This window comes from Hemitrygon akajei, chromosome 7 (assembly GCF_048418815.1).
Source record: "Hemitrygon akajei chromosome 7, sHemAka1.3, whole genome shotgun sequence".
Lineage (NCBI taxonomy): Eukaryota > Metazoa > Chordata > Chondrichthyes > Myliobatiformes > Dasyatidae > Hemitrygon > Hemitrygon akajei.
The window spans coordinates 76,163,686-76,180,034 of NC_133130.1; the positions used below are offsets into that span (position 1 = coordinate 76,163,686).

Here is a 16,349-nt window from a genome sequence, read left to right on the forward strand (position 1 = left end):
AGGTAACTCATATGTTGATGCCCAGGAACTTAAACCCGCTGTCTCTCATCACTGCTATTCCCAAAAAACAAACTGTTTCATATTTGCCCTCCTTCCCCTTCCTGACGTCATCAATCAGCTCTGAAGTCTTGCTGATGTTGAGCAAAAGATTGTTGCTGTGACACTAATCAACCAGGTATCCTATCTCATGCCAGTAAGCTCACTCATTGCCACCTGTGTTTCCTTCAACAACAACAGTGTTGTTAACAAATTTGAAGATGACATTGGAGCTGCACTTAGCCACACAATCCTGCGTAAAATATAGAGTAGGGGCTAAATATACAGCCCTGACCCATTAAGTTGTGAAGCACTTGGTGAGATGCTGAGGTTGTGAAATTTTTAATGGTAATGGAACATTTTTTTCTTGTAATTAATAATAATCTAAGTCACAATTAACTTCCATCTGCTACCCAATCCAACTGAGCAAAATTTTGATCACCTTTCCTTCTCTTGCTTCAAGCTCTTTTGATCATGCTTCTGTGAACTACTTAGATTAAAACTCTACAGTATTTAAAAGCAAATGGAAGTTGTGCAAAATATTTTGTAAAGTGAAGAGAGCACTGCCATCAAAGTCTAATACATCCTTCAAATGTGGAATTTGAAAAGAGCCTATTAGGTCAGGACTGGTATTTTAGGGAACTGCCAGAACCTTTCACTGCATTAACCAATAGTTATTCCTATCGTTGTCTAATGACCTCCTACAATTTTGGTAAATATATATTAGCAACACATTATTATGATGCCAGATGGGGTCAGCTTTGAAAGAAGCATGTTTTTTAAAAAAGGATAATCTTCTAAAACTTCTTTTCATAGATCTATCGGGTCATTGTTGTTCATGCATACATTCCATGGTCTATCAATTTTGTAAATGAAAGTGATGCCGTTGATTTTGAGTGTCCTGTAACCCTTAAGGCTTTCTACCGGCCAGTCTCTATAAAAAGAAGGTGAGAATGTTTTTATGAACTTACTGACTCAAATTATTGATGTTCTTTCCTCCACCACACATATTAAGTACACAATTCTATATGAAGAAAAAATGGGATGTGGGAGCTAAATAATAATAGCTATTTTGTTTTCATACAATTGTTAGTTTGGCTTTCTAAACAAAGTGTTAATAATCTTTAGAACTAGATAAATACAAACCCAAGTCTGCATATTTAATTTTCTGCTTCTTTAATTTAGTACAAGCAGATTCAAGAATTATTCACTTTCAATAAATTGCATTGTGGACAGTGCATAGAATGTCTCCTTCGAACTTGAAATACAGGACTTATCAGAATAATTGAATATTTTGTACTTGGTTAATCCTAATCAAATATATTCACAACTAGAATTAATTCACAGAATAGAAAAGGAATACATGTTGAATATTGCAATACAGTACCTGTGTAAATGAAGTAGAAATTCTTATCGAGAGCCATTCTTTAGAGCTTGGAGGTTTTTTAAAATGAAATCACTTTTATTCTTTTTATAGTCTTGCTCTTTGGTAAATGTGCAGAGAATACATGTATTTATGTTCAGAGGCTGAGTTCCAAGCCATAGTTGATGCTTTCACTAAAATCAGTGAGAGTGGATCTTGCACTCAATATCAATAAGACAACTGATATCAGAGGACAGGCTAACTTGACCCTGATGCACCACATTGTCTTCTGACAATAAAGATTCATGGTAAGATGCAGAAAAAGTTGGATCGCTCATGTTTTTTTGTGAGCCATCCCTCACAAGGGTAGACTTCATTGATGATATTCACCACTATCTTCATTTCATCACCATAGCTTTTAGTTAACTAAGGAAAATCAAACTAGGCATAAAGCTGATGGTCTATAAAGTAGTTGTGATTCCTGCTCTCCTATTTGCTTTGGAGACATAGTCTGCCTTCAGAGATGCATCTTAATCCCTAAACAATCTCTCTGCAGAATCTTCCAAATTCAGTGGAAGTGGAAGTAAACCAATGTCAAAATTCTATCCCTAGCCAGCCTGCACAGCACTGAGACACAAGTCACACAGCTGCAAACCTGCAAAATTGCATATCTCACACCCTAGGGACTATCTAAGAAGGAGATCAAAGTTTAGACCCAGTGAATAAATACGGTTCCAAGTCAGAACACGTGACTTTGGAGGGGAATCAGAAGATAGTGGTGTTCCAATGTGCCAGTTATTTTTGTCCTTAGTGAAAGCATTTACAGTTTGGGAAGGTGCTTTTGGAGTAGTCTAGCTGGAGAACTGCAGATAATTTTGTAATGGCACCCATTGGAGTCACTATGTTCCATTGCTGGAGAGAAAAAATGCTAAGGATGTTGAAATCACAGTCAATCAAGCAGGCTGCTTTGTTCTGGATGACATAATGCTTCAAGTGTTTTTGGAATTATATTCATCTAGAAAAGCAGAATGTAATCCATCATTCTCCTGACTTGTGTCTTGTAAATGGCTGTGAACAGTTTGGGGTGTTAGGAGGTGAACCATTGATCAAGGCAAGATAATAACCACTGGACAACTATTATACTACATTTTTGCATGTGTGCATCTAGATGGTCCAGTTGAATTTCTAGTCAATGACTACTGTGTTAATGATGGAGTTCTGGTGACGGTGGTGCCGTTGCATTTTAAAAGTAGGGTGTCAAGCAGGAGTTCCCAACCTGGGATTCATGGAACCTTTGCTTAATGGTATTGGTCCATGCATAAAAACCGGGCAGGTTACCTTTTGTGGAAGTGGCACTTTTATTTTACCGCTATCATTTTTCATGTATTGGATTGGACCACACCTGGATGAAATCTAAGTCTTGCTTCATGCAGGTGTAACCTGCTTCATTTTACAAGGAATTGTAAATTGAATTAAATATTATTCAATCATCAGTGAACATTACCATTTCTGAAGCTATAGATGATTGGACTTGGGCAGTGTTATAGCAATAAATAATTAATCATGGTTGTACATTAATAGTTGTATTACAAATAACTTTTACTTTAATTTTATATTACTGAATTGATATCACAGCCAAAATAATATAATTATGAATGAGATAATTAATTGGTTAGTCAATTCACCATTAAGTTCCATAAAGTGCTTGCAAATTAAAAGCATGGGGTTCTGATTTACATGTATTGATGCATTGTGAGATGTGATCAGACTCAATTAAGATACTACACCCATGCATGGTATGATTTCAGATGAAATACATAAATGCACTTTGTAACTCTAGAGCTAAAATAAATTAAGGAATGTGAACCTTCAGAAATGCAGCAAGTAGGCTTGAAAAGCTTTTTCGAAAGAACTAATGACATCAAATTTCCTTAAAGGTTCCTCTGAGCTTTGTTGTAACCATTGTGAGAAGCTAGCATACTAAAAATAGTACAAGAATCAGAGGCATCAGATATCTGTCAGTCCATGGATTTTTCTAAGATTGAAACCTCTGCTCATCTTTCAAGGAATAGGTCATGGTTGGAGACCGGTTGAGAATCCCAAATGGAGAATTTCTATTTCACCGACTTAGTCAAAACATTGAATTATTTTAGAGGTTGTTAAGGGCAATAAGAATCAACATATCATTCGCTTTATGGGTATAGTTTACAAAAGTAGCAGCAACAACTTAAAATACAAATATTTTAATGTTGCCACCTGGACCAAAAGAAAATTGAAGTTTTGTCCAGATTATGGTATCATAATTAGCTACATTGCTCCTCTCACAATGCTACTCTGATGTCTATACAATAATCATGATTGTTCAGTATTTTAATTCATGATATTCTTTCTTATTGCAAAGTGATCCCAAACACATTTTCTCAGAATCAAGTGTTAAATTCCTCACTCAAAAGACAATGTGTGATCCCATCGATGAAACTCCTTTTGATCAAGATTGGTGTGTTCCAGAATACGAATTGGACAAAAGAATGTCAGCTGCTACTGTTTATTGTTGCTTCAAATATCGAGGTACACATAGCCTTCTGGCAATATTTTCCAAATATTTTCAAGATTTAAGGAAACAAAAGTAAAAATTTAATCAAATCATCCACTTAATAACTAAATATATAATGCCAATGACATTGCTCAACTTTTTACTTGTGTTTCTAATTCATTTGTGATAAATTTAAAATTATCTCTGTAATGATTTGACTGAACTCATATCAGAAACTGTAAACTTCCTGGCTTCCAGTGGCCATATTTTTACTGCTACAACATACTCAGTAGGTCAGTACCAGTTCTAGGGAGAGAAACATAGTTAACATCTAAGGTTTCGGGCTGCTCTTTTCTCTACAGATGCTACCTGGCCTACTTAATATGTCCATCATTTTCTACTTTATTCCAGATTTTCAACATATATTTTGCTTCTGTAACATTTTATGTTGATGATGTTCATTGACAGTGAGGAAACCTAAAGTAATTAATTTTAAGCAAGTTTAGATGTAGGGGAATTTGGCAAGTAGAGGAGAGAATAAAACAGAAGGCCTGTTGTAGGATGGAAGGCAAGGGATATTGAATGTAAAGGCTTGAAGGTGCAAGAGAATTGCAATGTGCCAGAAAATTTTTAAAAATACTGCAGCAAAATTATTATGGTCCAAAAAACAAAATGGGGTAGTAGAGGTTAAATTCTCTAGTCTGGTTTTCTTGGAACTTAACTGGTGCTGATCCACAGAAAATCTGGACTACAGAAATTGTCCCCAAGGTTCTTCTTTTGTGCAAGAAATCTATTCTCTCTAAGTATGGACACTGCCCAGATCACTAAAGGATTCTGATAACTGTCCGCAGTCCAAAGCTTTCATAAGTCAGAAATGCTCTCGGCTAAGATCACTGTTGAGTAGGGTTTGAACTAGAAGTTGGGTTAGTTACAGTTTAATACAGATCCTAATTTTAGATCTTGGTTTGATCATAATTGGAATTAGTTAAATAGCATGGAACTGTACTACAGATTAAAAACATGAAATGCCAGTCTAGAGAATTTCAACCTATAGTTATTGTCTGAAAGCTATATGTAGATCCCGCTGTTCCTTGTGACAAAAAAACTGTGTATCTTTCTGTGTGCCCATATAATACAATACTTCCTTGTCTACAATTTGATTAATGGGAAGGCAGCTTTCAGCAGCTACCTAGAAATTTCTAAACTTTTCTGCAATAATTGTGAAGTTAATCATTATTGCTTCAATGTGGCAGAAGCAGGTTTCTGACGGGATGCCAAAGAAATAGTAATATGTTATCATCAATGTTCCTCTGATTGTGCTTCCTATTCCTATGGAGTAGTAAATAATTGCTCTCATTAATAAAAATCAATTATGTTTGAACCTTGTTTCAATCATGTAAGGTTTGGAGATATGTTGAATGAAAGCCAAAGATTTTTGAGAGGAGGTACATTTAAACACACTGATCGAAGAGGGTGTTCCATAACAAGTTTCACAAGGATCATACCTGAGTGTGTGCCGTATACAGAATAAGATAGATGAATTTGTAGCATGGTTACAGATTGGCATGTGTGACATTGTGGGCATCACTGAATCGTGGCTGAAAGAGGTGAAGTACAATGCAATACACAATAATAGAAAAAATGTGAATTACAGTGTGTGTATATATGTCAAATTAAATAATTAATGCAAAAAAATAGAAATAAAAAAGTAGAGAAGTAGTGTTCATGGGTTCAATGTCCATTCAGAAATTGGAAGGCAGAGGGAAAGAAACTGTTCTTGAATCATTGAGTATGTCCCTTCAGGCTTCCATACCTCCTTCCTGAAGGTAGCAATGAGAAGAGGGCATGTCCTGGGTGAGGGGGGTCCTTAATGATAGAGGCCACCCCTTTGAGGTACCGCTCCTTGAATATGTCCTGGATATTCTGGAGGCTCGTGCCCAAGATGGAGCTGAATAATTTTACAACTCTCTGCAGCTTATTTCAATCCTGTGCAGTAGTTCTCAACCCCCACTCCATCCTACTTTCATACCAGATGGTGATGCAGCCAGTTAGAATGCTTTCCATGGTACATCTGTAGAAATTTGAGTGTTTTTGGTGACATATCAAATTTCCTCAAACTCTAGTGAAATATAGGCAGAAGGGGTAGTGTGGCACTGTTGGTAAAAAATGAAATTAAATCATTAGAAAGAGTTGACATAGGATTGGAAGGTATTGAGTCATTGTGGATAGAACTAAAGAACTGCATATATAAAAAGACCCTGATGGGAGCTGTAAACTGACCTCCAAACAGTAGTAAAGACATGGTCTATAAATTATAGCAGGAGATAGAAAATGCATGTCTAAAAGCCAATATTACGATAGTCAATACTACAATTTCAATATGCAGGTAGATTGGGAAAATCAGGTTGGTGCTGGATCCTAAGAGGGGGAATTTCTGGAATGCCAATGAGATGGCTTTTTAGAGCACACTACGGGATCAGCTATTCTACACTGGCTATTGTGTAATGAACCAGAATTGATTAGAGAGCTTAAGGTAAAGAAAACCTTAGGAGAACAGTGATCATAATATGATATCATTCACCCTGCAATTTGAGAAGGAGAAGCTAAAGTTAGATGTATCAGTATTACAGAGGAGTAAAGAATTACAGAGGCATGAGAGAAGAGCTGGCCAAGATTGATTGGAAAAGAACACTATCAGGGATCATGGCACATCAGCAATGGCTGGAATTTCTGGGAGCAATTCAGAAGGCACAGCATATATACATCCCAAAGAGGAAGAAGTATTCTAAAGGTAGGATGACACAACCATGGCTGACAAGAGAAGTAAAAGCCAACATAAAAGCCGAAGAGGGGTATGTAATAGAGCAAAAATTAGTGGGAAGCTGAAGGACTGGGAAGATTTTAAAAACCACCAGAAGGTAACTAAAAATTTCATAAAGAATGAAAAGATGGAATACGAAAGTAAGCTTACCAATAATATTCAAGAGGATACCAAAGGTTTCTTCAGATATATATATATATATATATAGAGTAAAAGAGAGGTGAGAGTAGATATGAAACCACTGGAAAATAATGCTGAACAAGGAAATGATGGACAAACTGAATAAGTATTGTGCATCAGTTTTCACTGTGGAAGGCACTAGCAGTATGCCGGGCGTTTGAGAGTCGGGGCAGAAATATGTGAAATTGCCATTACTAGGAAGAAAGTTCTCGGGAACCTGAAAGGTCTGAAGGTAGATAACTCACCTGGATGAGATGACATACACTCCAGGGTTCTGAAAGAGGTGGCTGAAGAGATTATGGAGGCATTAGTAATGATCTTTCAAGAATAAATTGATTCTGTCATGGATCTGGAGGAATGGTAAATTGCAAATAGCACTCCAATCTTCAAGAAGGGAGAGAGGCAGATGAAAGGAAATTATAGGCCAGTTAGTCTGACCTCAGAGGTTGAGAAGGTGTTGGAGTTAAAGATATGGTCTTGTGTACTAGGAGGCACATGAGAAAATAGGGCATTGTCAGCATGTTTCCTTAAGGGAAAATTTTGCCTGAAAAATCTGTTGGAATTCTTTGAAGAAATAACAAACAGGACAGACAAAGGAGAATCCAAGAATGTTGTGTACTTGGATTTTAAAAAGGCCTTTGACAAGGTGCCACACGTGAAGCTGCTTGACAAGTTAAGAGCCCAGGGTATTACAGGAAAGATACTAATATGGATAGAGCTTTGGTTGATTGGCAGGAGGCCAAGAGTGGGAATAAAGAGAGCCTTTTCTGGTGGGTTCCTAGTGACTAGTGGTGTTCCACAGGAGTCTGTTTTGCAGCTGCTTCTTTTTACGTTATATATCAATAATTTGAATGATCAGATTGATAGCTTTGTGGCTAAGTTTATAGGTGGAGGGAGAGGTAGTTTTGAGGTTCTGGGATTGAAAGACTTGTCATATGAGAAGCCTTTGGTGTCTCTGGACCTCTACTCACTGGAATTCAGAAGAATGAGGGGTGACCTCATTGAAATCTATCAAATGTTGAAAGCCCTTGCTAGAGTGGATGTGGAGAGAATATTTCTTATGGTGGGGGAGTCTAAGACCAGAGGACACAGCCTCAGAGTAGAGGGGCATTCTTTTAGAATAGAGATGGTGAATCAGTGGATTTTGTTGCTACAGGCTGCTGTGGAGCCCATGTCATTGGGTATATTTAAGGCAGAAGCTGATAGATTCTTGATTAGTCAGGGCATGTAAAGTCACAGGAGGAAGGCAAGAGATTGGAACTGAGTGGGAAAATAGATCAGCCATGATGAAATGGTGACACAGACTTGATGGTTCAAATTGCCTAATTCTCTTCCTACATCTTATGGTCTTAAGGAAATGTTGAGGAGTATATGGAAGATAAAGTTTATTGTGAAAGTAAAAGTCAACCCATCTGCCATGAGCCATGACTTGTGCTCTGTGAGTTGAAGGAAGCTGTTGAAAGTGAATTAAGTAGCCTGGAGGGATGTTGGCATCATAACTTTCATAGAGTGCAGTGATGGGGCAACTCCTATTGTTGACATAACTGTACAAAAGCACAAAGTAAAGTGGCAGCTACAAGGTCACTCGGTATGAAAGATAAAAGCTATCCATTTTCCTGACGAAGGGTCTCGGCCCGAAACGTCAACAGTGCTTCTCCTTATAGATGCTGCCTGGCCTGCTGTGTTCCACCAGCATTTTGTGTGTGTTGTATCCATTATCCAAATGGATTTATTTGTAAATATGCAGATAATAGGTTTTTCGATAAACTGGTTTTCTCTTGTATTCCAACATATAGTGTTGGATCCAGAATTGGATTCATATCACACTTTTAGTACTCACAAAGGGCTGTAAATATATCATCACCTAGCACATGGAGTTTCAAAGGCACAGTGATTTTTCAGCATACAATGGACCAGGTTTTTCAAGGGCTGGGCCATGTCATCTGCTTCACAGGTAACATTCTGGTTTCAGCATCTACAATATCGGACGACCCTACAGAGGACATGTCCAGATAGCAGTGATATAGAACTATAGTTAAGGTGTCAACATTTCTGCAAAGATTAGTAAAACACTTGGACTGATGAATTATTGCACAAGGTTTACATCTGACACAGAGCAAAGTTAATTCTATCACCACTGTAGCATAGCAGTTAATGCGCGTTATTATTACTCAGTGTATCAAAGATCTGAGTTCAATTCTGACTCAGTGTCTAAGAAATTTGTACATCCTTCCTGTGAGCATGTTAGTTTCCTTCAGGTGCTCTGGTTTCCTTCCACATTCCGAAGACGTTCCGGTTAGTAGGATAATTGAGCATTGTAAATTGTCCCATGATTAGGCTAGAGTTAAATAGGTAGATTGCTGGCCAGTCCAGTGCTTAGACCAGAAGGGCTTGTTCCACACTGTATTTCTGAATTAATTAATTAATTAATTAATGCACAAGCAGCAATCAACATAGCTGAGCTTAGGGGATTTGTAATTTTGTTGAACATATTAAAGCTATTTCTTTACCAACCTTTCAACGTAGCTGTATGAGCTATGGTAAGCAGTGACCATATATAACTGGTCTCCACAAAGTGAAGAGGCAGTTTAGCAATACAAGCATTGACTTTTGAAATACAAATAGTTAATGCACTACAATTTGGAGAAGTTCTGAGACTTACTTGTGATGTATTCATCTATGGAGTTAGTGCAGTCATTTCACATCCATTATCTTTGGGTGTAGAACACCCAATCAATTTTTGCTTCTGGAATCTTAACCTTAAATGGGTTCAATCATATTCAAATTTAAAAAGAAGAAATGAGCATATATCCTGGAGGTCAAAAATTCCACAATTGCTGGTATGGTCAAAAATTCAGATTTCAAAAATCCTGGGTTTAAACATGCCCAATATCTTGTGTGATATAATACTGTCTCGTTTCTTTGATAAATGACACCAATAACACCAACTATCTCCAGCTAAAGCTTGTGTTTTGTGGAGTTCTGGAGACATAATACTTAAAATTTCAAGAAATACTTTATTTGCCGATCTACATGAGTGTCAGTCTGGCATTCCCTGCATTAAGATCTTTACATACAGTCACCATCCAAGGCCAACATAGAATCAAGACATGAAAATTGTATGTGCCAGTGTGCATCAAATGAAGCTATTTGAAACCAATCAGTCCCCATAGTTCTGAGCTACTATACGAAGAGTGACACTGAATTTTTAAAAAATTCAACCATAAGTCTAATTGCTTAATTGTGATGAGGATCATAATACTCAGCAAATAAACTTGCAAATAAAGTACAGATAGGGATATTCCACACTGTTGAAACAAAAATGCATGAAATCCTCAGTGTAAAGAAAGAGTTAAATCTGATTTCTCCTTGATATATGCTGAAACGTGACACAAAATAGAAGCTTGTAAGGCAATGTGGTATTGGTCTAAAATGTGAGAATGTTTTGAAAACTTCATGTGAGTATTTATTTACAGCTTCTGAAACTAGATAAAGGTGCAAAACAAGTTTGCCTGAGTAAGCGATAATGATTCTGCAGATACAGCCTAGTACTCTCCATGGGAAAGTATTAGAGTAAGCAGACTTGAAGGGGACATTTCTTTTGTGCAAATGGAAATCTTCTTTTAAGCTGGGTCATGACTAGTGCTAAGAGTTGTGGAGGGGGGGGGGTGCGGAGGAGAGGGAGAGAGTATAAAAGCTATTGGACATTTATGGTTCCCACTGGCAGTGTTCTGTGTAGCATGGCTAAATGATTGGTTGATAAATATTATTTGTTTCTTTTACTACTTCATTAACAAATTTTCTTTCTTTATTTATTCTTTATATTACTTTAATAAAGTAATTTCTCCTAACCTTGAATATGTGCACAGTGCCTCCCTTCTTTGCAATCGCTGTTGCTGAATCAGAAAAGAACAAGGGGTGGCTTTAAAAATATTTTTGTTAAAATGGAATCCAAAAAAAAAAGGGAAGGAGGAAAAATGGAAGACAACCGCAGTTACCAGGAATCAAATAATCTCATTTATTATTATTTTAAAAGAATCTAAGCCTGGTAATTCATTGTATTTTCTCCCTTTGTTTTTCTCTTTTTAATGAAAGCATTGGAAATGAGAAGTGAAGAAATAAGTCACTGAAAGCATGCTGCTGATAAGAAAAAAGCAATATGAATGCTACCTCTGAGCTGTATGGAAAATAAATTGGAAGCAAATTTGTAAAAGACAGAAAATCTATTTTAATTATTTTTAAACAAAGTGATTAGAAGAAGACTATTTTGCTTCTAATCAGTCAATAAGTAAGTGCCTCCTCAGAATCAGGTTTATTATCATTAACATATGTCATGAAATTTATTGTTTGCAACAGCAGAACATTGCAAGACATAAAAAATTACTATAAGTTACAATGAATAGACTGATAGAATGAGTAAAAGTGAAATAGTGAGGTAGTGTTCATGGACCATTCGGATCTATGACAGCAGAGGGAAAGATGCTGTTCTTAAAATATTGAGTGCTCCTACACCTCCTCCCTGCATTGCCCTGGTATGAATATCAAGGTAATTTGAAAATATAACAAAATTACAAATTGAATTTGTAAAAGTATTCTAAGAATGTCAGATATTTTGATTGCACCTTGATAACCTTATTGAAATTTATTTGAAAGTTTATTATGTTCATCTTAGCTTTAAGTCATGTTTTATGTGAGCAGCTACAAGTTCCTGGGCCTCAACATCTCAGAGGATCTATCCTTGGCCCAACTAATTGATGTAGTCCCAAAGAAGGCACACCAGTTGCTATATGTCATTAGGAGTTTGAGGAGATTTTCCCAGAAGTACAGTGGAGAACATTCTGACTGGTTGAATAACAACCTGGTATGGAGACTCCAATGCACAAGTACACGAGGCCGCAGAACGTTGTAGACTCAGTCAGCTCCATCACTGGTACAGCCCTCCCTACTATCAAGGTCATCTTCAAGATGTGGTACCTCATGAAAGCAGCATCTATCATCAATCATGCTTACCATTCAGTATATGCCCTGTTTGCATTACTACCATGAGGGAGGAGGTACAGGAGCCTGAAGACCTACACTTAACATTTTAAGAACAGCTTTTTTCCATCTACCATTTGATATGTGAATGGTCCAGGAACCCATTAATACCACCTCATTTGTCATCTTTTGCACTATTTATTTTGTAACTTACAGTATTGTTTTATGCCTTACACTGCACTGCTGCCGCAAATTTCACAACATATTTCAATGACAATCAATCTGATTCTGATTCACTTTAGAAATTTTGTTTATGACATTTAAATTTGCAGTTGTGTCTACATGAGTACTTCAATACTTTATGCATACTATGCTTTCCCCAGCAGCAGGTCAAATTAAGAGAACTGAACATGTTTGGAATCACTGAATGAAATTGCCTTTTACCACAGTACATGGAACAAATGAGCATAGGAAAATATTTGTATACTTTAGTTTCTAATGAATCTCACTGCCCAAGTCCTTGCCTGTTTTTTGAACATTAAAATTGCAATTGCTTTTAGGCTATTGGGCTTATATAGACCCTTGTCTAAACCTATGATTATAATTTTACTGCTGATTTTAAGGTTGTCCAAATACAATGCAACTGAAGGAACTTGGACCCCATATAAAGCAGTGTCCTAACCGACCACCAGCTGAACTGGATTCTAAGGTTAGTACTCGTGGAAATTAAACCTTAATTTCTTGATGCTTCATCATTTTGACTTAAGTTTTACAAAACAATAATTGTATTACCTGCATAGATAAAGATATAGATTTCAATATAGCAAGTAATTTATGTAAGCATTCAAATTAGGAGCAGTAGTAGACTGCTAAAGCTGCCCTGCCATTTAATAAGATCCTAGTTTAACTGACTGTAACCAGAAATTATCATTCCCATCAAATCATGGCTATCTTTCACCCTTGATTATCGTCTTTATCACTGCCTTAAAATATTTTAAAATTGTCTTTCCTCTGGTCTCTGAAGATCAAAACAGCAAAGAGTCACAACCCTCTGTGAGAAATAATTATGCTTCAACTCTTTTAAAGAAAATCCCTTATTTTTAAATAGGGATTTCCAGTTTAAGATTCTTCCTTAAGACAAAGTATCAGCATGCACTCAGTCAGGACCCCTTCTTATATGTTCAGTCAAGTTCTTTCTTACTCTTCGAAACTCCAGAAGCTACAAAGTAGCCTTTTAAAGTAATAGTTACTTAGACAACTTAGGTCTACATTCTGTTTCAGACACTCCATGTGTACTCTATATGATTTTTAAATTATTCTTTCATTATTATTATTTTATTATTATTCTATCTTTAATTTATTAAGTTAACGACAAATGGTGGGTTCACCCTTGGAATTTGTTAGTTTCACTGGAATCTATGAATTTTGTGAATTCAGAAAGATCCCTTATAAATGTTTGCCATTGGATCCCAAGAGTGTTCTTTAACCTAATGTAATCCAGGTTAATTAAACCCAAAGATATAATGTCAGAAAGTTCCACCTGTGGAGGGATAAAAACAAGGTTTACTGAATTTTTTTTTAAAAAAAAGAACTTGAGAAAAAAGCTATGCAAGAATGAGGCATGGCTGACGCAGTGCAGGAAAGGGAGAGAAACACAGCTAATTATTAGAGACTAAGAAAAAACTGTTAAAAGTGATATTTGTAGTGAGTATCTCTATCCAACTTAGTTGAAAACCTCAGGGTGAAACCCCTGGAGGAGAGACGATAGTTGTAAAATATATATTAAAGCTATAACAAGTAGCAGCTATAATAAAACAATATTGCCAGAGACAAGTGTCCAACATCTCTACCCTGTAACCGGGAATTAGTTCTGTTAAATCACACCAAGGGATTTGATCAAGATTTTTTTGTGTAACTGTTACGAATCAACTTTCCATGGATAATCAACTATTTCGTCCAAGGAAACAGGAAACAAAAAGATTAATCACCCAAGATAAAGAACCAGCTCAGGAATGAAATATTTCATGACATAGAGGATTTAATACAGTTGGATGTATAAATTTATTTCCACCCACAGCTCCAGTCTGCTAATTAAATTTGTTGACGATACAACATTGATTGGGCTAATTTCAAATAATAACAAGGCAGCCTACAGTGAAGAAGTCATCATCCTGACACAGAGGTGTCAAGAAAACAACCTCTCCCTCAATGTTGCAAAAACAAAGGAGCTGATTGTGGATTACAGGAGGAATGGAGACAGGCTAACCCCTATGATGTCAATGGATCTGGGGGGTGGGGAGGGGGTTGAAAGGGTAAACAGCTTTAAGTTCCTTGGCATACACATCACCAAGTATCTCACATGGTCTGTACATACCAGCTGTGTGGTGAAAGAGGCACTGAGAGGCACTCAGACAGTTGAAGTACGGCATAGACCCCCAAATCCTAAGAACTTTCTACAGGGGCACAATTGAGAGCATCCTGACAGGCTGCATCACTGCCTGGTATGGAAGCTGTACTTCCCTCAATCGCAGGACTCTGCAGAGAGTGGTGTGGACAGCCCAGCACATCTGTAGATGTGGAATTCCTACTGTTCAGGACACTTACAAACACAGGTGTGTAACAAGGGTCCGAAGGATCACTGGGGTCCTGAGTCACCCCAACCACAAACTGTTCCAGCTGCTACCATCTGGGAAACGATACCCAGCATAAAAGCCAGGAGCAACAGGGTCTGGGACAGCTTCTTCCACCCTGACATCAGACTGATTAACTCATCTGACACAGTTGTATTTCTATGTTATATTGACTGTCCTGTTGTACATACTATTTAATACAAATTACAATAAATTGCACATTTAGATGGAGAGGTAACGTAAAGATTTGTACTCCTCGTGTATATGAAGGATATAAGTAATAAAGTCAATTCAATTCAATTGGAAGGATCTGAATTGGATTTTCTGCAAGAACTGATTATTTTTGCAAAGACTTTGGTAAATTACTGAATGAGATTTACTTTGCTTAAAGTTGTGATGTTGAAGAATTGTTATGAAAGGAATTAAGCTGTATAGATATATAATTTTTGAATTTGAAATTGTAGACATACTGACTTGAACTGAAGTTGAAGTTAACCATAATACTTAAGAATAGGTATTCAATTAGTTTTTGAACTAGGGATAAAAAAGGGAAATATTAGTCTGTAAACCTTTAAATAGGGAATAACACTAGATCTAATTAGTTAGAGAAATTGGAGTAACAAAGGTTATTCTAATGAATATCACTGATTCTAATGAAACAGGAATTTGGTTTTTGTTGATATCTGAGATTTAGAACCTAAACAAAATGTTGGAATTTTGAATTGTTCTTACTCATGTAAATATTTTGTATATCTTATTTTTTTTAAGCAACAAAACTTAACTCCAGAACTGTGTGTGTTCTGTTCACTGCCTCCTGATATCTAGAGCTTATGATGTCCTACTAGCACCTAGTGTAGTACTATGTCATTTGATTTTTCTCGTAAAGAGTGCGGTGACCAGTCACATGGGACAAAACAAGCACTACTCGGGGGTTACACTAACTTTCCATATCACTTAAGTTTTCCCTGCTTTTAGACCTCTTAATTACCCTTCGTTAGGTTTAGAATGCTGATCTTGGACTAATTTTTCTCCTCCTTAAACTGAATGTAAAATTGAATCTCAATTTGATTACTGTCACATAGTGGCCCCTTTATTATGGGATTCTTTGTTAATCTTATCTTATTGCACAATAAAAGGCCAGGTGTAGCCTTCTCTCTGGTTTGTTCTACGATACATTTTTTTAAAAAACCTATCCTGAAAACAGTATACGAACTCTTTATATAGGTGACTATACCCATCTAACTTTTCCAGTCCTTATACAGATTAAAATCTCAGATGATTATCCTTGTTGACGATATCCCATCATTTCTTTTTTATGCTCTGAACAAATCTGTTGGTTGTTATGGGGCTTGTATACCACTCCCATAAGTGACTTCTTGCCTTTATCATTTCTTATTATATTTATGCATCTTGTTTTTATGAGCTTAGCTCATCCCTCTTTATGACACTAAGACAATCAACACATAACAGTATCACTCCTCTGCCTTTCCAAGCTTTTTCCATCCTTCGTAACCATAAAATACAATTTTTATAAAGGGAAATACAGAAGGCCACTTAAGTTTTATAGCCCTGAGATAACAGAAAGTTAAATATAGTAGACAAATTAAACTCATGTCAATTTTACAAATATGACATTTTTAACTATATTTTTGAATCTCTGTAAAACACTTTAGCTTAGGTCAGCCGATTTCTTCATACATGGCTCAATGTTTAACAGAATTTTAACAAATAACTCACTTTTAAAGTTAACGCTATATAAATGCTGCAGAAGCAAGTGGTCCATACTAATGATGCTAATCTTTATTGAAG

At 36.5% G+C, this 16,349-nt stretch overlaps 1 protein-coding gene across 1 annotated transcript in view; it reads left to right on the top strand.

The window, feature by feature from the left end:
* The window catches only part of LOC140730130 (uncharacterized), an 80,831-nt gene that overhangs the window by 11,639 nt on the left and 52,843 nt on the right, over positions 1-16,349 (top strand). Inside the window, exons 4-6 of the mRNA XM_073050263.1 lie at positions 853-983; positions 3,801-3,967; positions 12,534-12,619. Of these exons, the coding sequence (XP_072906364.1) occupies positions 853-983; positions 3,801-3,967; positions 12,534-12,619 (384 nt within the window). The remainder of the gene's footprint in view (positions 1-852; positions 984-3,800; positions 3,968-12,533; positions 12,620-16,349) is intronic.